The sequence below is a fragment of the Populus trichocarpa genome, chromosome 4, assembly GCF_000002775.5.
Source record: "Populus trichocarpa isolate Nisqually-1 chromosome 4, P.trichocarpa_v4.1, whole genome shotgun sequence".
In the NCBI taxonomy this organism is placed as follows: Eukaryota; Viridiplantae; Streptophyta; class Magnoliopsida; order Malpighiales; family Salicaceae; genus Populus; species Populus trichocarpa.
Genome location: NC_037288.2, coordinates 2,818,938 through 2,842,553, shown reverse-complemented (window position 1 = coordinate 2,842,553; position 23,616 = coordinate 2,818,938). Strand labels below are relative to the sequence as shown.

Sequence of the window (23,616 nt, the reverse complement as noted above, 5' to 3'; positions counted from 1 at the left end):
CATTATAGAATTAATCATTATAGAATATATCCAATCACTAAAATCAAGTGTTCAAATATATAAAAGAATTTTATGAAAAATAACTGCGGTAATGCATGGGTAAATAGGCTAGTAATAGTATAAAAAAAAATTATCAATCCTGTAAAAAAAGAGATATTAATTAGCTGCCTTAATTTTCTCTTTATTTTATATGCTAATAATCTTGCTGAAATTGATATTTTAATAAACATAAAATATTATTTTAATTATATTAGTTGAGGAACTATTTAATAGTTTAACAAATATAAAATATTATTTTTAAAAAATAACTAGTACGTGTATTGGGGTCCGCACGCCTTCTTTCAAACAACACGTGTAACCTCCTCATACAACCAAAAATATCCAACCAAATTCGAAGGATTGATCGGCGGCACATCCAATGTGGTGCCGCATGTTGCGTTATGAATGATGGTTTGACGGCGACTGATTTTTTTTCTTCTTTCTCCTCTTCTCATGATTCACGCTAATCCAACCAAAATAAAAATTTATCCTTCCATTTGTTTTTATTTTAATTATAGTCATTCTCTTAATTGTTCTTTATTTGTTTTGAAGTCTTTTTTTTATTTGTTTTTTTTTAATTTCATTATTTACCAATTGATTTTATTTGATTTTATATCAAATATGGTTCTCATTCTTTTAGTTGATATATATCCTTTTGTTAATTGAACTTGTTTTTCAATTTCATCTCTCATCATTTTAATTCGTTTTATTTTTATGTCAATTTGGTCTTTATTCTTTTTCTTTGGATCCTTTTTTTTAAATTTGTCTTATTTTCTATTTTGATCCTTCAACATTTAATTAGTTGAAAATTGAGTTTTATGATTTTTTCCGAGATGGTAATCTCGGTCTCATGACTCGAGTCACAAGCATAAAATGTTAACCCGGATTGATGTTGGTCTTTTTTTCTTCTTCTTTTTACATTAATTTTGTTTTTCAATTTCATCTTTCAATAATGAGTTTATTAAATATTGATCTTTTTTATTTGCTTTCTACGAGAATAACTCAGTCTCATGACCTGAGTTGTGAATTTTCCATGCTAACTTGGATTGACTTGAGACTTTTACATCATTTTATTTTATTTTTGTGTCAATTTTTTATCTCATTATTTTAATTGTTTTTTTTTGATATTTTTAGATTAATTTTTTTTAATTTTATTATTTAACATTAAAATGTTTAAGAATTTTTTTTTTTGATGCAGTAATTTCGGCTTCATGTGGTAACCTGGACTGCCATTAATCTTTTTATATTCATTTTTTACACCGATTTTTTTTCTTTATGTAAGGATAGTCCGGTTCCTAACTCGCGACACGGATATAATATTGGTGCCTCATCCTCCTCCTCGCCGCTGGTGAATTCATGCAAGATGTAATTAATATTGGCTAATAAGAAAACAAGAATAATTAGGTTAATTAGGTCACAATAAAAGAGAGGTGCATTCAAGCAGGCAATTGGATACCTGATATTACCCAGAAATAAAAAATTGCTAAGAGGTTTTTCCAGCTTCTTGGGCCAGACCCAGATGGCTGGAAAACCCAGCTATATAGCTGGAAACCCAACCTAGGTCTGAAAACCCAGTCCATTATTGTCGCCAGTTTTCTCTGCAAATTTTCAGCAGAATAACCTGCAAATACATACAAAATAATACATACCTCTCATACAATCATTCATAAAATATTCTTACATTATCCTAGTAATGTCACCTTTCCATAACAGATTATGATGTTTTTGAGTTTTAAAAGTGTTTTAAAAAATTTAATTTTTTTTAAATTAATATTTTTTAGTGTTTTTAGATAATTTTGATTAGCTGATATAAAAAATAATTTTTAAAAAATAAAAAAATATATTATTTTGATACATTTCTGAGTAAATTTAAAAAAAAAAACAACAACAACCAGACTCTCGAACTGGCACTGTACCCTTTCACCTTCATGTGTAAGTCAATATTTTTATACGCAAGGAGACAGGTAAAGACACAGAAAAAAGCTCTACACAATTTCTACGTTCTTATCTTATTTTTCTATTCAAGAACTGACTTTTTAATCATCGAAAGATTCCTCAATGTGAATGGGGGCTGTGCAGGTCACCACACGCCAAAAACAACTCAATCAGTCATGAAAAAATTCTGCAAAAGTGATCAACGAGTAATAGAGTTTACTAGCTCCAGATCGAACTGGATTGAGACCTTGTGAAAGACCACAGAAACAGATGCCATGGCTACAAGTGTCATAGAACCTCTCATCTCATCAACAATCAACAGCGCTGTGTCTTGCAAACTTACCTTCCTTTTTCTTCTTCAAATCAAGAAATTTTTTATAAGATTCAACCTTTTAGCTATCAATTTACAGTAATGATAGCTACTGAACTATGAATTGATTGTTGAAGAGCTTAACATCACAATCATTCTTGTTGATAAAAAAAATCGAAAGAAATGGAGTCCATTCTAGAGAGCTGAGAGGTCATATAATACTTGTGGCCTTAATGACCATTACTGCAGTCGTTCAGGATTCCTTAGTGGAATCACAAATCACAATCTTTTCATGATAGGAACGTAATCACTATGTAACACATCAGTGTTGTAAATAATGAAATTTCACATATTATTTTAAAATGTTTTTTATTTCATGTTCATATTATCTTTTTATTTTAAGTTGAAACGCATGTTAAAAATCATAATTTTTTTTCTTGTGAATCTAAATTATATACACACACACACTAACAGACTTCCAATCTCATAATAGAATGGACTCCATTTGTGTGCCTAAACCAATGCACTTCAATGTGCATTGAGTTTCCTCCTTCGTGGCTGGTGAATCCTGCGAGCATTGGCTGGCTAATAAGAAAACACGAATAAAAGCATTTGATCCTGTATATATATTTATGACAAAAAAATAAAGGATTCTGCAAAAATAATCAAACCATATAAATGTCGGGAAACAAACAGTAAAATTCCAATCCTTGGATGTGGATTTCCTTACATCAACAGTCTGCAGTGCCGGTCTTTCTATATAGTGCAAAAGCTGAGAGGTAAAACTTTGAATGGCACCATCAACACCACAAGTTTCAGAGTTCCCAAGAACAGGAAACAAATTCACATTAATGAGTATCAATGCTCAGTTAAATAATCAAATGTTCATGTTTTGGCCAATGAAGTGAAATGAGATTGTTCAAACTTGCATCTATCAGGTTTTTGTTGCCTGCAGTAGTTGAATTTCATGCTGCAAGTGATAGGTATGGTTTTTGTTGCTTGCAGTAGTTGAATTTCATGCTGCAAGTGTTTTTCCTCAATTTCTTCAAGAATGTCAATTTTTCTGGTTAGCGGGGATGATTCATGCAGGTGGGCTCAGCAGCCCAATTAATGCGATTATGCATGGGAGGGAACCAGCCATGTGCTCTGCAAAATTTTTTTAAAATATATTAAAATAATATTTTTTTTTAAAAAAATTATTTTTAATATTAACATATTAAAATAATCTAAAAATATAAAAAAAAATATTATTTTTAACAAAAATAAAATTTAACATTTTTAAAAATATAATTTTACCGCGTTACCAAACAATTATTTAAACTGTGAGTTAGACGTTGTATCGAGTATTCAGAATTAAATGCGCTGTTTATTTTATATACTACTGATGTAATTTTATTTATGAAACAGACTCTAAATATTTTTTTATCTCTTTAAAAAGATCACAATCCTTTAAAAAGTATGAAAAAATGATGTTAAAATAGTAATAAAATCAAAATCCTAAAGTCAAGTAAAAAGAAAAAAAACCCAAAAATTGGATTAAATCTAGAAAAAATAACAAAATTAGCTAAAATAGTATCTTCATGATTTCCTATAGAATTGAGTGCTGGAAATCTTCAAAGAATTTAAATCTAATTTAATAGTTGTGTAAACATTATAGCCTTTTAATATTATTTTATTGGTCTGGTCGGATTGAATCTCCTTTTTTGTACTTCGTTCTATGATTATTCACATAATTCATTGATGATAAATCCTCATCCAACCAAATTATATCCTCACCTAACTGCTCACTGTCTATTAGCTCGACTATATTACATAAATTATCTATTACGTATTACTAGCAGCTCTTTTCGCACTTTTTTTTTTTATCAAATTTTCTGGTACGCACATCATTAATGTTTGGGAGCACAAACACAAGGAGAGAACTCGACCAAGTGCTCTTGTCAAGGCCAGGCAATTTAGGTTGATATTGATTGGAAGCTTGAAAATATCTTGAAGGGCGTCTTTCGAATAAGAATTAAAATTTATTAAGAATATGTGAAAATTTTATTTATTTATTTAATATCAGATAATTATTTTGTATTTTGGGTTTGTTTTGGTGCATTAAATATTGTTTAGAAGTTTATTTAATTATTAAATTTATGTTAGTTAATTACTAGTTTAGACTTATTAGCTTCCAATTCAAAAGAGATTTATTAGGACTTGTTGTTATGAGAACAACAAAGTTACCTCCAGGTTCTTGTGTATTTTCTACAATTCAGTGATTTTCCATTGAAAAGTTTTGTTTTGAGAAACTTTATTTTATTATATTGATTCATATTATCTATCTCTCTCATTTTATTTAGATTACTCATTAATTATAATGTTATTAACTATTTTTACCGGATTTTATTTTTTTTCTGAAATTGTTAATATATAATTAATTACAAAAATTTACTTATAATTTGACAATTTAAATTTACATGTATTTTCTATATGGCTTAAAAAAAGAAGAAGCTTATTTAAGAACCTTGCTATTACATATTTCTAGCAGCTCTTTCGGTACTTTTTTTCGGTTATAAATAAATAAATAGGAGACATCTCAAGAGGAGAGGGAGTAAAATGTAAACGACCATATAGAAAAATTGTACTGGGTGCCAGCCTTAGTTTTAATGGTTTTTCATCACCCACGAACCATTATAGTAGTCTTTATGATCCATCATCACATTTTCCATATTTCTCTATATAACGTATTCATTAATTAGCTGTTTACAGAGTTGAGCAAGCGCACTAAAGAACCCTAACGTTCTAATTTCAAGATGAATACCGCAGAGTCTGTACCTAAAAACCCTTCTTCTTGTTCTATGAGTCCTCTAAACCTTGAGGAGTTCAGGAGGCAAGGTTACATGGCCATTGATTTTATTGCAGATTATTATCAGAACATTGAGAAACACCCAGTTTTAAGCCAAGTTGAACCAGGTTATCTCAAAAATCTCTTTCCAAAATCAGCCCCATATAGTCCCGAGCCTATTGAAACAATCCTCCATGATGTGCAAAAACATATTGTTCCTGGCATCACACATTGGCAAAGTCCTAGTTACTTTGGATATTTCCCTTCAAGTGCTAGCACTGCAGGGTTCCTTGGCGAGATGCTTTGTACTGGGTTTAATGTTGTAGGATTCGACTGGATGTCATCACCAGCTGCTACTGAACTGGAGAACATTGTAATGGAATGGCTTGGAGAAATGCTTACGCTTCCCAAATGTTTTCTCTTCGCTGGAAATGGCGGGGGGGTTATACAAGGGACTACTTGCGAAGCCATTTTGTGCACCTTAGTGGCTGCAAGAGACCGAATGCTGAGCCAAATTGGGAAAGACAACATTGGGAAGCTAGTCGTCTATGGCTCAAATCAAACACACAGTGCACTCCAAAAGGCAGCACATGTTGCAGGAATCCATAAAACGAATTGTCGAGCAATAGAAACGACTAAATCAACATCATTTGCACTATCTCCAGAATCATTAAGATTGGCTATTTGTTTAGATATAGAATCTGGGCTAGTTCCCATGTTTCTATGTGCCACCATTGGGACAACTGCTACCACAGCAGTAGATCCACTGAGACCATTATGCGATGTTGCTAATAGTTATGGCTTATGGGTACATGTCGATGCAGCGTACGCTGGTAATGCTTGTATATGCCCAGAATTCCAGCATTTTCTTGATGGCGTAGAGGGGGCACACTCATTGAGTTTGAATGCACATAAATGGTTCTTTACCACTTTGGATTGCTGTTGCCTTTGGTTAAAAGATCCAAAAGCTCTTACGAAGTCCCTCTCAACAAATCCCGAGTATCTTATGAGTAACCATGCAACTAATTCAGAACAAGTGGTGAACTACAAAGACTGGCAAATAGCCCTTAGCCGAAGATTTCGATCCATGAAACTATGGCTTGTCTTGAGAAGCTATGGTGTTGGTAACCTTAGAAGCTTCCTAAGAAGCCATGTCAAAATGGCCCAGCTTTTTGAGGATCTTGTCGCCAGTGACAAGAGATTTGAGGTTGTGGTTCCTAGAAACTTCGCAATGGTGTGTTTTAGAGCTTTGCCACTGGCAATAAGTAAAGACGTGTCTGAAAATGGCATGGCTGTTAATGGTCAGAAAATCTCATATGACCAGGAATATTGCAGTAACCAGCTTAACCAGGAGCTTTTAAAGTCAATTAATGCTTCAGGGCATGTGTATCTGACTCACGCTGTTGTTGCTGGGCTCTACATCATACGATTTGCAGTCGGGGCAACGCTTACAGAGGATCGGCATGTTTTCACGGCTTGGAAGGTGGTGCAAGAGCATTTAGATGCCATAACAGGCATGTAGTAAGATCATTACCGTTGGAAAGTACTATGTTAACTTTCCACAATTGCAAGGATCAACCTAGAAATTTATTGAGATGAACAACAAGATTTCTAGGAGCAATTCAAGAGATTGATTGGATTATCATGTGATAATTAATATGTTTGGTTTATTTCCCTTTCTGTCTGTATCATGTATTATTAAATATGAATCATTTGTAATCTCTTTAATGAGAACAAAGAACTAGACCTGCTTGAAAGTCCAAACAAAAATTGTTGCCAGCTCATTCTGAAACAATGATAATAGAATTTGGTTTGTCTTTGTATTAAATTTTTTAGTTTTTCTGTTGTTCGGAGTTTTGAATTTAGTCCCCAAAAATACAAGTTTAATGATTTGGTCTAATTATATATTGGTAACCAAATTTTAAAATGTTTATTTTTTATGTAAAGAAGTACAAAGATATGCATGCTAGAAATTAAACTTCTTTTTTTTTATCATAACAAAAATAATATTCAGGACATCAAAAACTATTTAACATAGATATTAAACCTGATGCAATAAGTTAGCTTTAAAACATTTTAATCTAATTCCTTACTTAGTTTTAATTTAAAACTAAATTATGTGTTAGTTGATCCGACGTGATTCAGTCGACTTAGCTAGTCCAAAGATAACATGATTGACCAGTCAAAAAAATTAAGGATAAAATTGAGAAAAAATGATGAAATTAACATGTAAAAACTGTTCAACCCAATTTTTTTCCTAGTCTGAGTTTAAAATTAAACCGTGTGGGAGTTGTCTTAATGTGAACCAATCGACTTGGTCAAAGGCAACTCAACAGGCTAGTAAAACAAATCTAGGGATGAAATTGAAAAAACAAAGAGGATGAAATTGACAAAAAATAAATTAAGGGACTAACTTTGATAACCTCTTGCATGGGTTGTGAATAAGTTCAATTCCTAACATTTGCTAAGAATTGAACCTACCAATGAGCCAGATTTCCATTGGTGTTTTTGTGGTAAGGGGTCAATGAGTATTAAAAATCCCACAGTCGGTTCACAAAAAGAAAACCATTGTTTTTCAGTTTTTCTTTGCAATAAAAAATAAAAAAATAATTTATAATAATTATTTTAATATTTTTTATTTTGTGAGATAATCTAATTGTAAAATATCAATTTTATTTCATTAAAATTAAAAATTATTATGAAAAAGTTATATTGTAAACTAAAAAATAGGGAGATTTTTATATTATATATATCATAAAAATTAAGGCACTAACTAAACATGAAAATGTAAAAAACAAATATAATTCTAACATAAAAGAAAAAACTATATTGTTCATGTGTTTTATTTATTTAGAAAACAATGAAAAATTTGTGAAAAAAATGTAGATAACTTCTAAAATATGTTTTGTTAAATTCAGTATAAATTTAAAAAACTAGTTTTTCATTTTTAGATAGAAAAATATTATATTTTAACATAAAGTTTCAGTTATCCTTTTTTATCCCTTCAATTTTCTAGATAGTTGAGTAATATTCTATTTTTAAATAACACCTTAATTTTGCTTGGATTATTTTCTAGAAAGGCTAATTATTAAAAAGGGTGATAAAAAAAATACTGATGTTTTTGTTGCTTGGATTGTATAACTTAACCTCCTAGCAATATTTTTTTTAAATCTGTCTCCTTTTTTTCCTAGAAACACGTACCAAATTATTATTATTATTATTATTATACACTTTCGATTTATTACTCCATCAAACACATACACCCAATTTTCATTGGAAGACAAAACAAAAACAATTAAGTGTGTGTCCATATATATTCCCACGTCACATTAATTTCCAATATAACCAACCAACCAGTTAACTAAATAACAAAATAAATAATTTTAACATAACACATACATTAATGATAAATCAAATCACATAGTGAAATTGATTGATCAATTCAATTAGATAATTTATTTCTAATATTTCTTATCGACATAACAAATCAACATATTAATTAATTCAATCCAATAATTTATTTTAATCATTCTTATCGACATAATAAATAACCTCAATAAAATAATTCAATTCAAGAATTTACTTCGATATTTTCCATCTACATAATTATAACAAATCAACGAATTTAATCGATGTAACACAACGATCAAATTTAAGTTTAGTAACATAATTAATTAATGAAATCAATCTATTTAAACTAAAAATTAATATCGATAACAACATCAATATAATAAGTCAACAAAATTTATTTCATTCATTCAAACAATAATTTCCACCACCAAAAGCTTTAATTCATATTGAACGCACTCATAACACCTCTCAATCAACAAATTACTTTCCTCAAACTCTTCATTTTTCTTTATTATGGTTGGCAGTAATCTCCTCTAATAACCCATGATATTTTCTCCAATTATCTACTATAAGACATTATTTGTAATACAATTTACCCCAATTACAATAATTTATACCAATATAACATTTTCCCCTAAATTTCTCTTCAAGAACTCTAACTAGAAAAATTCAATTCCATGCATAAAACTAGAATGTATTCCATAAAACTAATATCATTGGGCTTAAAACTTATTACCAAGCATGGAAGTGAGCTTCGAATGTTAGCTTGTTGATTCTCTCTCTAAAACCTCCAAATTCTCCTCTCAATTCTCGTCTTAATAATGTTAGCAACTTGATTCTTAAATTTGTCAAACTTTCTCGTTTGATTTATGATGAGACCCAACCAATTTCAAGAGAGAAAAATGAAGAAATTTTTGATATCCTACCCCCTCTCTCTCTAGTAGCAATCAATCACCATCGGAGATAAAGGATGAAATTTTCTTTTCTTTTTATGTTTCTAGTTTGGAGAGAGAAAAATGAAGAAATTTTTGAAGTCCTACCCCTTCTCTCTCTAGTAGCAATCGACCACCATTGGAGAGAAATGATGAAATTTTCTTTCCGTTTTATGTTTCTAGTTTCGAGACAGAAAAATGGAGAAAATTTTGAAATCCTACCCCCTAGTAGCAATAGACCATCATTGGAGAGAAATGAAGAGATTTTTTTTTATATGTTTCTAGTTTACCCCTCTCTTATGTTCTTAACATCATTTTATTTTATTGTTTTTTATTTCATCTTTCTTATTTCCTGGGTAAACAATTTTTAATTTAATTTAAATCAGATCAACCATAAAATTCAGTTTTTTCAAGTTAGTTTTTACAAATATTCTAGATAATATAGTTATTTTGCTCACTCTTAACAACACTACCGGTGAGATCCCACTCAACCAGATAGTAAGTCTCATGCATCACACAAGCGATGTATGATGAGATTAAATCTATTTTATGACTAAAAAATAAAAACTAGGGTAGGTTTTTTTATTGGTTATTAAGGCACGTACTAGAACTGTTTATGCATAAATGCACACTAAATCTCGAATAAGATTTCTTTAGCTTAATTGCATGTATCATTTTGCGAGTTCGTATTTAAGTTAATGAAAAGTTTTATTTGATTTTTAAATTTTGCATTAATTTTCTTTTTTAAAAAAATTATGCATGCACATAAACTGTTTTATTTAATTTACGTAGAAAGTTTATTACAACACATGAAGCCCAAGTTATTCTCGCAATAAAAAAAAAAGGAACAATGCATTATTGAAATGAAAAATAAAAAAACTATTGAGACATTATTGCGTTTGGCAAACTTTCTTTTATTCTACTAGTCTTTTCAAAAAGTTTTTTAAGTTAAAATTTACTTCTATGTTTATGCATGCACTATCCGAAAATTGATAAATATAAATGGACACACCGATATAATATTTTTTTCAGTAGATTGTGATGAATTTTTTCGATTAAATATATTGTTACAGTATTCATCAATAAACACTGACAAAAATATTCTCTCAATATAAACCGAGGGAATTACAGTGGAAAAAAAATAAATAAATAAAACTAAAAAGTATGATGATGTGTCATTTTTACAGATATAATTACTAACGGGTTTAAATTTTTTGATTAAATCTATTGGTAAATTCATCTATAATATTTAATTTATGATCAGACGAGCAACCTTCTCTTTATCTCATTTCTTCTTCTTTCTCTATTTTTCTCTGCAACAAACATCACAACCCCCCTAAAATTTATCACAAATACTACAAATTTGGTTGTCCCAACATTCAGTTTGTCAGCATCCTTATTCTTATTCAAATTTTATTGAGGATTCCCCATTTTAAGCAAGCAAAAGTGTCCATTTTTTATTTGAACTCAATTTTAAAATATTAATTTTTTTTTGTATATTTTTGTAGTATATATATTTTATTTGGGTGTTTGCTTGTTTTATAGCTTTTTTTCCATAGAAATTTGTTGTATGAATGTATGATTTGTACATATTAGGGTATGTTTGAAACTTTCTAAAATTATATTTGTTTGTAAATTGATGAAATTTAATTTGAATTGTGACTTAGGTGTTTTGTGATGAAATAAATAACGACTTATTACCAATGAACTCATTGACAAACCACAAATCACTGACGAGAGTTTTTCTAACATATTATTTCCATCTATGAGCCCGTCGGTAAATTTCATGCCGACAGACTAGGAGTATAAATACCAACAAAAAAATCCTTCAATATATCTATAAATTCTAGTAGTGATGCTTGATTTTCTTAACTCAAGTAGATGACCTTGAGTTTTTTTTTGTTTTTCAAAAACAAGCAGACAACATGACATCCATTGCAATAAATTTTGGTCATCTATGATGGCTAAAAAATCAAGATTCGGGTAATTTAGAGCATAAAACCCAAGTTTCAGCATATTTTTCACTTAAAAACACCCAAATAAGATCTTATGAATCTTAACAGCCCCATTTTCAAATCAAAACACTCTCTAATCAACCTCAAAATCAAACTAAATCTAAAAACAATTGTCGGTTTTGATCTTCTATTTTCTAGCATGATTTTAGGCTCAAACAATAAATCATTGAACTCCTCTATTTAAGACGAACCGATTGACACTAAGATTGATCTTTTTTGTGATTGGAATGTGATGATAACACGTTGTTCGCACTACCCAATAACATGTCATTTGCATGCAACCATTTCTAGTACCGAACTTGTTTTTTATGACTAAAAAATCAGGGTCTAAAATTTTAGACCTTTAAAACTCAAATTTTAGCTATTTTTTCACTTCAAAACTTGAAAAAAAAGTTATATGGACCTTTAAAATCCTATTTTGAACAAGAAAATATATTTTAACTGGCTTAAAAATTCTAGATCAAATTAAATTTAAGAAATTTTTCCAAGACAGATCTACCTTTTTTAGCATTATTGAAGATGAAAACCACCTCGATTGAGTTCCCCTCTTGACATCAAATCTGTAAACACCAAAACCAAAATTATTGTTGGCTGGAATCTGACCACCCAAAAGCTTTCTCTCTCTTTAAAATTTTCAATGATTTTCTCTCCTCTCCAAATCTCTAAGGACTGAAAGGTATAAAAATAAAGTTTGAGATCAAAACAAAATAACCTAAATAAAAGGATGAAATATGATAAAATTGAAACATGAGGGATCAAATGAGACTTTTACGCCCATGTTGTGGAAAAGTCCTCTATTTCTTTTTTTATGTCAATTTTGGTACTTTATGTCTCAATTTTTTTTTAAAAAAGAAGAAGCTAAAACTCAATTTTGTAAAATCAAATGTTAATTTAATGTTAGAACATATAATAACATATCAGGTAAGTTAAAGAAAACATATCAAATATATTTAAGCGTATAAAAGCATAACTTAAAATGATAAAATTAAAAAGAAATAAAATTTAGTGATTAAATTGTAAACCTTGCAAAAATACAGGGACAAAAATGAAAAAATTAGACAAAATTGTACGAGACTTTTGTGAATATTTTTTTTTTTTTTGGATAGTGAAAGGGATTTTGTTTTAGTTTTGTTTGATAATGATAATGATAATGATAATTGATATTTTTTTTAATTTTAATTTTAATTAAATTAGTATAGCTTAAAAAATTGCGGATATGTCGTGATCCTAGGAGATCAAATATCGATACATAGCAGGTCCTTTTCCTTGTATATTTTCTAATAAATCTGATCAGATGCGTAGCTAATCCCTGCTCCTGCAAAGTCACCGAAAACCGTTTATTTGTGGAGTGTATCAAGAAAAATGAAAGCAGTAGTGATAACTACACCAGGTGGCCCAGAAGTGCTGCAATTACAAGAAGTTGAAGACCCACAAATCAACGAAGATGAAGTCTTGATCAAAGTAGAAGCCACAGCCTTGAACAGGGCAGATACTCTCCAAAGACAAGGCAAGTATCCACCTCCTAAAGGAGCTAGCCCATATCCTGGTCTTGAATGTTCAGGCACCATTGAAGCTGTCGGAAAAAATGTCTCTCGCTGGAAAATTGGTGATCAGGTAATTCATTTCAGGTTCCCTCAAGAACGCAATTCTTTGAAGTGGTGTTTTTTGCTTGTTTTTGACAGCGGATTGGATTTCGACTTTGAAAAGCTGTGTTTTTTATATAAATATTGTTAATTTTTTAGTTTCCTCGGGAACCCAATTCACAGAAAGTGATAAGTTTTGCATTAATTTTTGCTTTAAAGACTTCAGATTTTGATATGAAGCTGTTAAAGTCAAGTTCTCTCAAGAACCCAAAATTTGTAGACATTGTTGTTTTTGCTTCTTCTTCTTTTTTTTATCAAAGATTGAATTTTGGCATCAAAGACTTGATTTTTTTTTATAAATATTGTTACTTGATTGAAAAATGTGTTATGTTATACTAGGTTTGTGCTCTTCTTAGTGGAGGAGGGTATGCAGAGAAAGTGGCTGTTCCAGCAGGACAAGTACTTCCTGTTCCACAAGGTGTTTCGCTTAAGGATGCTGCTGCTTTGCCTGAAGTTGCATGCACTGTTTGGTCTACTGTTTTCATGATGAGTCGGCTGTCTGCAGGGGAAACGTTCCTGGTAAACTTCTGTCTCAATCCAACTCAACATTTTGATGCGTGGTGATTTTTTAATCTGGTACTGCTCTGATGAATTTTGCTGTTGGGTGTAGTCAGTATTGTCACTTAGAGTTGTAGGTTTGGGACCTAAAATAAATTGTAATGCAAAACTGTGGATTGTGAAAGCTTCCCTTTTCTATGCTATAAAGCTGGAACTATGAAAATTAAATTACACATTGGAGACTGATTGAAAAATCATATTGGGAATGTACGGATGTTCTGACTTTCGCTTACAACTCCATCAATATGGAGCAACTCTACAGAAGTTTTATAGGTTGTTTGGTTAATAATTGTGATATTTATGATCTAAGATTGTTTGTCTCTTTATTCGCACAGATTTTTTTATGCTTAGCTTGTTTTTGAACAAAGGACTTTTGGAATTTCAGGTTCACGGGGGCTCGAGTGGAATTGGTACATTTGCAATTCAGATAGCTAAACATCAAGGGGTTAAGGTGTTCGTGACGGCAGGTTCAGCCCACACTTCTCATCCAGCTTCATCAGTTTTCTATGAGGTCATGCTATGCTAATTGGGAAATATTTTGTTCTGTGATCATCAGGGAGTGAGGAAAAACTAGCTGTTTGTAAGGATCTTGGAGCTGATGTATGCATCAATTACAAGACTGAGGACTTTGTGGCACGAGTGAAGGAAGAAACGGGTGGGAAAGGTATGTTCTGTATAATTGTAAATGTGATTGGATGCTTATAAATCTATCAATAGCACTGTCATACTTCACTTTTTAATAGCATTATATGTTTCTTAATGGAAACCCAATTAATAGCTATTAATGGCAGGTGTTGATGTTATTCTGGATAGTGTTGGAGCACCCTATTTTCAGAAAAACGTAGACAGCTTAAATATTGATGGGAGGCTTTTTCTCCTTGGCTTCATGGGTGGAGCTGTGACACAAGTAAATCTGGCTTCTTTGTTTGCAAAGCGCATCACAGTGCAAGGTATTACCATTTCTCATCTTTTATATTGGGCTTGAGTTCCACAGGCTTGGAGTTGGTTGAATCTGCTTTTTGTTGAATGCTCCAGTAGATTAATTTCTTGGAACAAGTTTTTACTTGTAGAAGTTTCTTGGCTCTTCTTCTTTTTTCCCCTTCTACTAGTAAGGTTCATGTTCCAAATTCCTCATTTGTAATTACATGCTAGATTTCATAATACAAACAATTTCTGGTGTATAAAATTTGTGTTGAGTTGTTCCATGGTAGTTTTGGCTAGCTTAGCAAATATTGCTTACTTTGAAACTGTCAAAAGATTTTTATTTGAAGGGAAGATGTTTTATTTTCAATTATTCATGGATTGAAAAACCAAGTTCTAGAAAATTATTCTGAATTCTGAAAAACTATATTTGACTAGGAACTATTTTCTCTTGGGTTAATCAACTTTCAGTAACCTATTTCTCAATCTGATTGAAGTGTGTAGACTTATGCATGCAAGGGAACACATCCAAACATACATCTAAAATGTGCTCCCTCCTTTAGATATTGCATCATGTATTTATATTTTTACATGTTCAGTATTAAATAGCCTTGTCCCATCCTGTTCAGTCTGATCCATCCCCATGTGCGCACCAAACAGAATTACAAGTAAAGCTCTTTGGTCTAACCCTGTCTAGTCCTATGTAGTAAATGCTACCTAATGCACTGAAACCACCTCACTTTTCACTTTTCCTGTTTTCATTTGTATTAGTTTTCCTTAGCGTTATTGTCGTCTATTGATTACATGACCCTAGTACACCTGTTGTTGGTGATCATGCATGCAGCTGCTGGCTTGCGAACTAGAACTCTGGAAAACAAAGCAGAAATTGTTAGTGAGGTGGAAAAGAATGTTTGGCCTGCAATTGTTGCAGGCAAGGTGAAGCCTGTGGTGTACAAGTATCTTCCATTATCTGAGGCAGCAGAGGGTCACCGGCTCATGGAAAGTAGCCAGCATATTGGTAAGATACTGCTTGTCGCATGATGCTACTATTGATAGCCATACAGCAAAGTCGTGAATCATGATGTCGATCTGCAACGTTTCTGTCTATGGTGCCTGTAATGAGGGAATAAATAACGAGTCATTGTATTTACGTATGCAGTTTATGAACTCGATGTTTCAGCACAGCAACCGAGACATATTCTCGTAGAATTGAATGGAAACCTCACAAAATTTGATGCGATGGCCTGATCTGAAGGGTCATCCATTTGAACTTATTATTTCAAAGCTCATCTTATTACAACTCATTCATGGACTCATTCAAACAACAGAAATATGGGGCAGAAAGATAGATTTACAGTGCACTGTTAATGTTATTTCGCAATCTTAATAAAGAGAGAGAGTCACAGGAATCATAGCATCGGCCATAGCGATAACCATTGTCAATAGTCCAGAATCGAAAGTGTTCCAACTGGAAGTGGAAGGCCTATAATCAGAGATGAGAATCCTAATTGAACTTGATGCCACAGCATTCTACCATAGTAACATAGCTTAGAAAAGGAAAGGTCTTGTATTAAGCCAAATTTGTAAAAATCAAAGAATAACACAACTAGTTCAGTAACTCTCCCTCTCTAGTGACGGAACACCACCTGAGTTTTGATTCCAACTTCACAATTGTAATGAGATGGGCAAACTAGCTCAGTCACATGAGTCTGAAAATGAGATGGATCCTACCTCAAATTATATTTTCCTTTGATTATTAGATTTGCAAGTTTACATGGTGAACAAGTCCGCATATGTGAACTTATCTTGCTTTTTTGAATTTAGAACAAACACGATATAGTGAAGGAACTGTAAGAAGACATTGATTATGGATGCGTGAAATCCTTATTCCAGAAATATGCATAACCCTCAAAATCACAAATTTAAAAAAAGTCTGGAGAGCCGGAGAGTTGTCATTGAAGAGCCATTATAGTGCTCTCTTCCATCAGAGCAGCAACTGGAATCGTTCACTGCATAGAGCTTCAACCGCGAAGCGTTTTACAACTCCAGGACAAGGGTCTCCAAGTTTAGCTGCTGATATGGGGATTGAACATCCTTCTTGGCCAAAGCAAGCCTGTAATTTCGTTCAAACATGTAACAGGTGCAGAGGAGGAAGGTGCTATGAATAAGATACAGCCATACAGCGAAGCACAAAATACCCTAGAATGAAACTAATCATGCAGGAGTATGGCTCTAAGAAAATTGACTCAAACTGAACAACAGTTGCTATAAAAAAATTCCTAGAGGGCATGGAAGTTGGAACGAAAAAATTACTTGTAAGCTGTGTCCTCCTCCTAACCCCCACCTTCCAAGTTATATCCACGTTTCACATGATATGATAAATTGAGTGAATAAAATCAAATTGTGTTTACAATCTTGTTATGAGAATGATATCAAATGCACCATGATTGGAAAACCAAAACTCGATATGTAACAACGTGGAAGTTGACAAGAAAAGAAACAGAACTCAGGCCTGTCTCTGTCGGAATGTCATCCTTTAATATTTATAATGCAATGCACAAGAATTTAATGCCTCTCAAGTCTTAACACAGTGAGGAACCCATAGCGGTAATTAAGGACAGCCTAAGTTAATATAGCATCTGCAATATGTGACTCATCCAAGCCAAAACTAAATGCTTGGAAAATCGAGACAGAAACTAGACCCTGGTGGAAAGCTTGGGTCATCATGGCGATACACACAATCATTGAATCCATGTTCAGATCCAAACATAAATTACAGCTTCCAGATTATTTAGTAAGTAAAGTCATTCTTACCTTCTGAACGATGGTTAACATGTCAGAATGACAATTCCCTGGACTGAATGTGCCGCAATGTCCTTCAGGAGTTCCAAAGCTAGCAAAGTTGATAGCAGCAATGAGCCATCCCTGTTCACAGGTCAGGCGAACTTCTGGATTTTGAGACATGAACTCTAAGTTTGGTTTCCAGGAAACAGCTGGTGGAGGATCGTCTTCTGACACAATAGAGCGTATATTTTGGCTTACGGTAAAAACTTAAAACTGAAGTACCTATAAAAAATAATTTTAATGGGGATTTAAAGACCCTTCAATGATTAAATCAGTATATTTATAAAAAAAACAATAAATAACTTAAAAAAAACCTTAAATTCAAGAAAGAAATATGTTTATTATTGAGTTTTAAGTTGGTTAATGCTATGAAATCTATATAAATTTATCTTAAGAGATAAAAAGTTTTGAACTCTTACCTCGATGATTTAGGGAATATTTATACCCTCTGAACCTTGTTATTTTCAGAGAAATAAAGAACTAAAAAGTCTTATGCTTTCAGTGACATAAGAGACATATATCTCTTACATAACATTAATAAGATAGTGAATATGACAAGTTCCTTAAAAAATCTTGTATACACCTATAAGTATAAAAAAAAATTATTATATCAATATTAATAATTATTCTAAATGAAGAGGCATGATAATTTATTATGCCTTCAATATTTTTATTTTAGAGAATTGTCTAGGATTAGACATACAGCCTTAGAACTTTGTAATAGTTGAATCCATATGCTTTGAGTTTGACATGCTACCAAATCTATAGAACTTGGGCTTGGCTGACTACCAAATCTAAGTTTTATAAGTCACATGTTTATCAAACTCATATTATTTTATATTTATATTTGGTTGTTGTCAAGTCTAAATTTTTTAGATTTAACATATTTGTCAATAGAACATGTCAAACCATTTTATTTTTCAAAATTATTTCTATTTATAAAAATTTTAACCAAAAAAAAAGTTTATTGTACACCGAAATCTCATAAATTACATTATATTGCAAAAGTAAGAAAACAACATTTTTTAATATCTAAGAATCCGTGCACTAAACACTTGAAAACATTTGACGAATAGTTTGGGCTTTTACCATGCACCAGTCCTCTTCAACTTTAGTTTTGTTCACCTCAGGGTGTTCGTTCCCTCGAAACAGGGCCTTGGCCCTTCTTTAGATAGAGAGAGGAGGCAAAAAAGAAAGAAAAAATCTCTCCCATTTTATCCCTTTAATTGCCTAGGCAGACTTGTAGGTGTCAAGTTCTGACAGGAGCCAGCCCGAATCTTGATCTCTTCTTGATCTGGATTGGCCTTTTAAGGACCAAAAAACGTGGAATAGTTGAAGAAACAAAACGTGGACTTGTTTAACAGGGCCATATGTTCATGTGCTTGGAACAGTTATCTGCGGTTTTGTTCAACTCCAATCAGTGAATCTTCTAAAATAAACATTGGGTTTCTCTTACAAAATCCCAAAAATAAGACCAAAAAAAAAACCCATTCAAGAAAATCTCAGTTCCACTTCATCTCGATTCTGTAAGCGTTTCTTAAAGAAACCTCAAAAACTTTACTTTGTTCAATTCTTTTAAGATTACATTAAAGTTGGAATCTTATTGAAATGATTGCTGAAGTTTTGACCAGAATGAAGTCTATGGTTTGATTTAAGATCTTTCGATCACTGCAGAATCATGGGATTAATCAATAATTGTGCTTTCTGTTGCTTCTTGAATCTAGTTATTAATCTGTGATTATGTTTTCTGTTGTGCAGTAATGTTGCAAAGTGGGTTCTTTAACTGGTTGATTTTGCAATGATAAATACTGTTTTTTATGTGTTGTATTTCCTTCATTGTTATGATTGACTTGTCCATCGTATTTCTGTTTTGCTCTTTTCAAGTGTCCTTCAGAGATAAATGTTCATAAAGATGGAAACTTTTTTGTTATTTTTCACGATTTTAAGAAATAGAATTATCTAAGTGAGCCAAAATTGATTGTTATATGGCTATTTATATAATTTACTTCACTAGCAATTTAGCTCTTTGTTTTTTAGCTAAATAAAGATAGACTAATTCTTTTGGGGAACTAGCTGATCGCGTTTTAGACCTGCCATTGTTCATGGCTCTGAAATTGATTACTGTAAAATTTTAATACATGTGCCTATTGCATCTGTATATGTGCGCAAGTGTACACACATTACAGCCACAGTTATAGATTGATGAAGTTCCCAATATATCTTTAAATTCATGATCTTAAGAAAGAATTATACAAGTAAACCAAACTTTGGTGATTATGTTGGATTGTTGGTTTGTTTTTTTAGAGGTTTTATTTTCGTAATGGGCTTCATTTTCACTTAAAATTTCGATGGTGTATTAAATAGCTGAGTTTTTCTTTTGGAACTAGAGGATTCGTATTTGGATGCTCCATCATTGCCAACCCTGAAATTGTTTACTGTAGATCTTGATACTTGTGTGCTTATATGCATGGATATGTATTTTACCCTAAGTTTGATATATCCATGAAGTTCACACATTTATCATCCACAAATTTCTAAATTGATGTTTTCCAGTAATAGATCGAAGTGTTCACTATAGGAGAAATAGTAGTGGAATGTTCCTGCTATCACCATTTGCCATTGTGCAGTTATTTTAGAATTTATCTTGTTGTTCTTATTTATTGTCTGACTTTGATCTGTCCAAGCAAAACTTACTGAATTCATTCCTACCACTGAGAACTGGTTGTATAGGTTCTGATTACTTGCTAATGTTCTTTTGCAGATTCTTGCTTCTCGATTTGCTGTTGAATGATGGATTTCAGTAGTATGGATCGTGGACAGATTACCCTATTGGGGTGTGGATTCTGTGTGCTGCTTTCACTGCATTTTACAGTGCAGCTTTTATCTCAACATATTTTTTACTGGAAAAACCCAAAGGAACAGAAGGCCATAATAATTATCATCCTTATGGCTCCCATATATGCTGCTGATTCCTACGTGGGTTTGTTGGATATCCAGGGGAGTAAAGCATTCTTCACGTTTTTGGATTCAGTTAAGGAATGCTATGAGGCTTTGGTGAGTTTGCAATGTGATAATTGTGATTTAACTATGGCTTGTGGCTTGTTTCGCTTGTTACATCACTTCTAGTTTCTCATTTCTACTTGCAGGTAATTGCCAAGTTCTTGGCATTGATGTATAGTTACCTGAAAATATCCATTAGCAAAAATATTGTGCCAGATGAGGTCAAAGGAAGAGAAATTCACCATTCCTTCCCAATGACACTTTTTGTGGTATGGAAATGGTTTCTGCAGTTTCTTTCCTGTTTATAATAAATAATACATAATATATAACATATAAAAGTTACATCTCTAAAGGGTGTCATGAGAGGAATGCGACCGTTAGACTTGTCTATCCAAGTTTCCATAGCTATTTTTGACACGTTATGTTTTCATAAAATGCAGCCTCGCACAGCACGGCTAGACCACCGTAATTTAGTGCTCCTCAAACACTGGACATGGCAATTTGTCATCATTCGCCCAATATGTTCCATCTTGATGATAACACTGCAAATGCTTGGGATTTACCCTAGTTGGTTGAGTTGGACATTCACCATTATCCTTAACATTTCGGTTTCAGTGGCTCTGTATTCTCTGGTGTTGTTTTACCATGTGTTTGCAAAAGAATTGGCACCACACAAGCCTCTTGCAAAGTTCCTATGCATCAAGGGGGTTGTCTTCTTTTGCTTTTGGCAGGTAAATATCCTTCCCATACTCTTTCAGTTTCTCATCAAGGGAGTGTTTTTAGCCCTAGATGCAAATCAAACCCTTGAGGGCTCCTAGAGCACAAAAGGAGCCCCTAAGAACCTAAAGCAAACCAACCAAATCTCTCTTAGCCCTGATAGAATAGAGAAAAGGAGAGTACTCTTGGTTAATCCAATTATTACAATCTTGGAGACATTTGGGACCTTGTGCAAATAGCATTTTCATGGTTTATTTAAGAAGAAAATGGGTGGGCCTCTGCTAGTCACTAAAAACAGAGCCATGCTAATGGAAAACTGCTCTACATGATCTCTGAATCTTTCGTTTTCAGATAGTTCAGATTCTAATTTTATTGGGTTATATGGTGTGTAGTGCTTCCGATTTTAATTGGCTGGAATATATCAGATCAGTGCTTCCCAATATGGATACTTGTTTGAAAAAGGATGGTTGTATCTTGTTTGTTTATGCTTTTAAATTTGAGATCAGGACCATGCATATTTGATTAAATTCCATTTGGAGGTTCTCTAGAAACCTTGAAATAGAACTGTGCAGCATAATTAACACATTTTGTAGTTCTAGGGACCTTTAGAATGCCTTGAGGGGAATTCATTGCAAATGCTGTTTAAATTACCTTCAAGCATTTGGAGTCTGTCCAATCAGAGTTCTAGAACTGAGTAAGTGGGTTGACTTGTTCTCTAGAATAGATCAGGAGGACTATAGTTGTGGCTATAAATGTCTGAAGTGTATTTAGGTTTTTGTCTATTAGGTTTGTGCACCTCCAGATCACATGGGATTACAACTTCCTTCTGAGTTCTGTCTTCAACACTTTGCAGTCTGCTAAAATCTCCCTTTCCCTGTATTAGTTTTACCCAGTTTTATTTATGTTTTCCTTTCAATATAGAACCAAAGAACAAGATCACTTCCCACTGTTGCCCTTCATCCCCCATTATCTTTCTTCTATGTTAATTAATAGCGCACAGATGCCGTCACTTGTTCATAAATGCCATCTTTGACCATGTGCAGGGCATAGTGCTTGATATGCTTGTTTCGGCAGGCATCATTCGGTCTCATCATTTTTGGTTGGATGTGGAGCACATTGAAGAAGCTTTTCAGAATGTCTTGGTAATTTTGGAGATGGTTGTCTTCTCTGTTCTCCAACAGTATGCATACCATGTTGCACCTTATAGTGGAGAAGTGGAAACAAAAATGCTGAAAAAAAGAGAGTGATTTGTCCAGAATTCTAGACCATGGAGGGGACATGGCACAACACATGCTAGGAAATGCATTTCCATAGGTCTGCTCTATACTTTTATGTAATATGAGGTGTCTACCTATGTTAATGCGCCCTCCACCCACTTTTCCTCTTTAGCTTCTTTGGTTAGATGGCCATGCTGAAGAAGATATAATAAATGTTGCTGTATTGTCTATTCTATACAATTTTGTTGATGATTACCAGAAACTTCAATGCAAAAAACTTGGCAGACTGCGAATAGGGTTGTTTGAAAGCAATGTTGAGGAAAAAGTTGAAAATGGGCACTCTCTTGGAGACTTTAAGAACCTCAAAACCTTTGATTATTCAAACTAGTTCTGTGACACAATCATGGGGCACCTGGATCTTACTGATTTATCTTAATTTCAATCATTGAGCTGGTACTAGATTCTTAACTGTAGACTGCTTTTAAAAACCAAAATTGGCTTTGATTTCTGAGCTAATGTTTGTTGGAAACATTGTGAAGGTTTTCTAGCTGAGGTTGTTGGCACCAATGTAAAAGCAGCTGGAAAAAGGATACTATTGGTCTTCAAGAAGGACTTGAATGCTACTGTTTCCATAGGATTTTCAGGTGATATTAGTTTTATGGAGGGATAATTAAACTATTGGTACATCAATTTTCACTTTTTTCTCAATCGAGTATCTGAGTTTTAATTATTTTCATTCTAGTACATCAACTTTTTTAAGACTTCCAATCCATCAAAATTCTGTTAATTTTTCCGCTTTCTAGAAGGAAAATTGCAATGTTGATGCATCAACTTTCACTTTCTTTCAATTGAGAACATGGATCTTAATTAATTTATTTTTCATTTTAATATACAGATTTTTTTTATTGTACCAATCGAGTATTTCTATTAAAAGAAATTGTTAATTTTTTCATTTATTTTGCAATCACATTATATCCATTTTTTGGTTAAAATAACAAATATTTTAGTTATATTAATAATTTAGTTATTAGTTTTAATTAATCATAAAGCATATACATTTGTTTTTTTAGCTCTGATGTAGAATGTAGATAGCGTGGTATTTAATTAAAAGAGTTTTCTTTTCAAAAGGATTTGTTTTAATTTAAAATATTTTGGGTGATTAAATTTAATATTATTTGGAGTGTATTTTCACTTTAATTTTTTTTGTAAAATTAGTGTTTCCCTTCATGGATTATATATTCAACACTAAGCAAGTCCTTGATATTAGAATTACAGTCGAGTCTCTTGCACCAAGTCTAGAGATACAC

General features: G+C 32.3%; 4 protein-coding genes across 6 annotated transcripts; 3 read left to right on the top strand and 1 right to left on the bottom strand.

Moving 5' to 3' along the window:
• The first annotated feature begins 4,883 nt into the window (after positions 1 to 4,883).
• On the top strand, positions 4,884 to 7,011 carry LOC7490797 (tyrosine decarboxylase). Its single transcript, XM_002305630.4, has one exon. The coding sequence runs from the start codon at positions 5,080 to 5,082 to the stop codon at positions 6,631 to 6,633; it is 1,554 nt and encodes a 517-aa protein (XP_002305666.1). The 5' UTR covers positions 4,884 to 5,079; the 3' UTR covers positions 6,634 to 7,011.
• A 5,639-nt stretch (positions 7,012 to 12,650) lies between these two features.
• Positions 12,651 to 15,835, top strand: LOC7494343 (uncharacterized). Its single transcript, XM_002305629.4, has 6 exons — positions 12,651 to 13,023; positions 13,392 to 13,571; positions 13,996 to 14,077; positions 14,167 to 14,274; positions 14,402 to 14,560; positions 15,376 to 15,835. The coding sequence occupies exons 1-6, from the start codon at positions 12,772 to 12,774 to the stop codon at positions 15,570 to 15,572; spliced, it is 978 nt and encodes a 325-aa protein (XP_002305665.1). The 5' UTR covers positions 12,651 to 12,771; the 3' UTR covers positions 15,573 to 15,835.
• Positions 15,836 to 15,984: 149 nt separating this feature from the next.
• Positions 15,985 to 17,553, bottom strand: LOC127905170 (beta-galactosidase 6-like). The gene is made up of 2 exons (XM_052451950.1): positions 17,346 to 17,553; positions 15,985 to 16,644 (listed from the first exon to the last, which is right to left on the bottom strand). The coding sequence occupies exons 1-2, from the start codon at positions 17,493 to 17,495 to the stop codon at positions 16,516 to 16,518; spliced, it is 279 nt and encodes a 92-aa protein (XP_052307910.1). The 5' UTR covers positions 17,496 to 17,553; the 3' UTR covers positions 15,985 to 16,515.
• A 1,138-nt stretch (positions 17,554 to 18,691) lies between these two features.
• LOC7490795 (uncharacterized) lies at positions 18,692 to 22,959 on the top strand. Of its 3 annotated transcripts, XR_002981382.2 has the most exons (6): positions 18,694 to 18,901; positions 20,137 to 20,429; positions 20,522 to 20,644; positions 20,816 to 21,106; positions 22,136 to 22,406; positions 22,849 to 22,959. XR_002981382.2 is itself a non-coding variant. In XM_002305628.4 (5 exons), exons 2-5 carry the CDS (start codon positions 20,163 to 20,165, stop codon positions 22,337 to 22,339), a joined length of 885 nt encoding a protein of 294 aa, XP_002305664.1. In that variant the 5' UTR covers positions 18,692 to 18,901; positions 20,137 to 20,162; the 3' UTR covers positions 22,340 to 22,602. The 3 variants fall into 3 exon arrangements, 2 of the variants coding, with proteins under 2 accessions (XP_002305664.1, XP_052307907.1); XM_002305628.4 differs by lacking the exon at positions 22,849 to 22,959 and having other exon boundaries at positions 18,692 to 18,901; positions 22,136 to 22,602; XM_052451947.1 differs by lacking the exons at positions 18,694 to 18,901; positions 22,849 to 22,959 and adding an exon at positions 18,960 to 19,019 and having other exon boundaries at positions 22,136 to 22,602.
• The last annotated feature ends 657 nt before the right edge of the window (positions 22,960 to 23,616 follow it).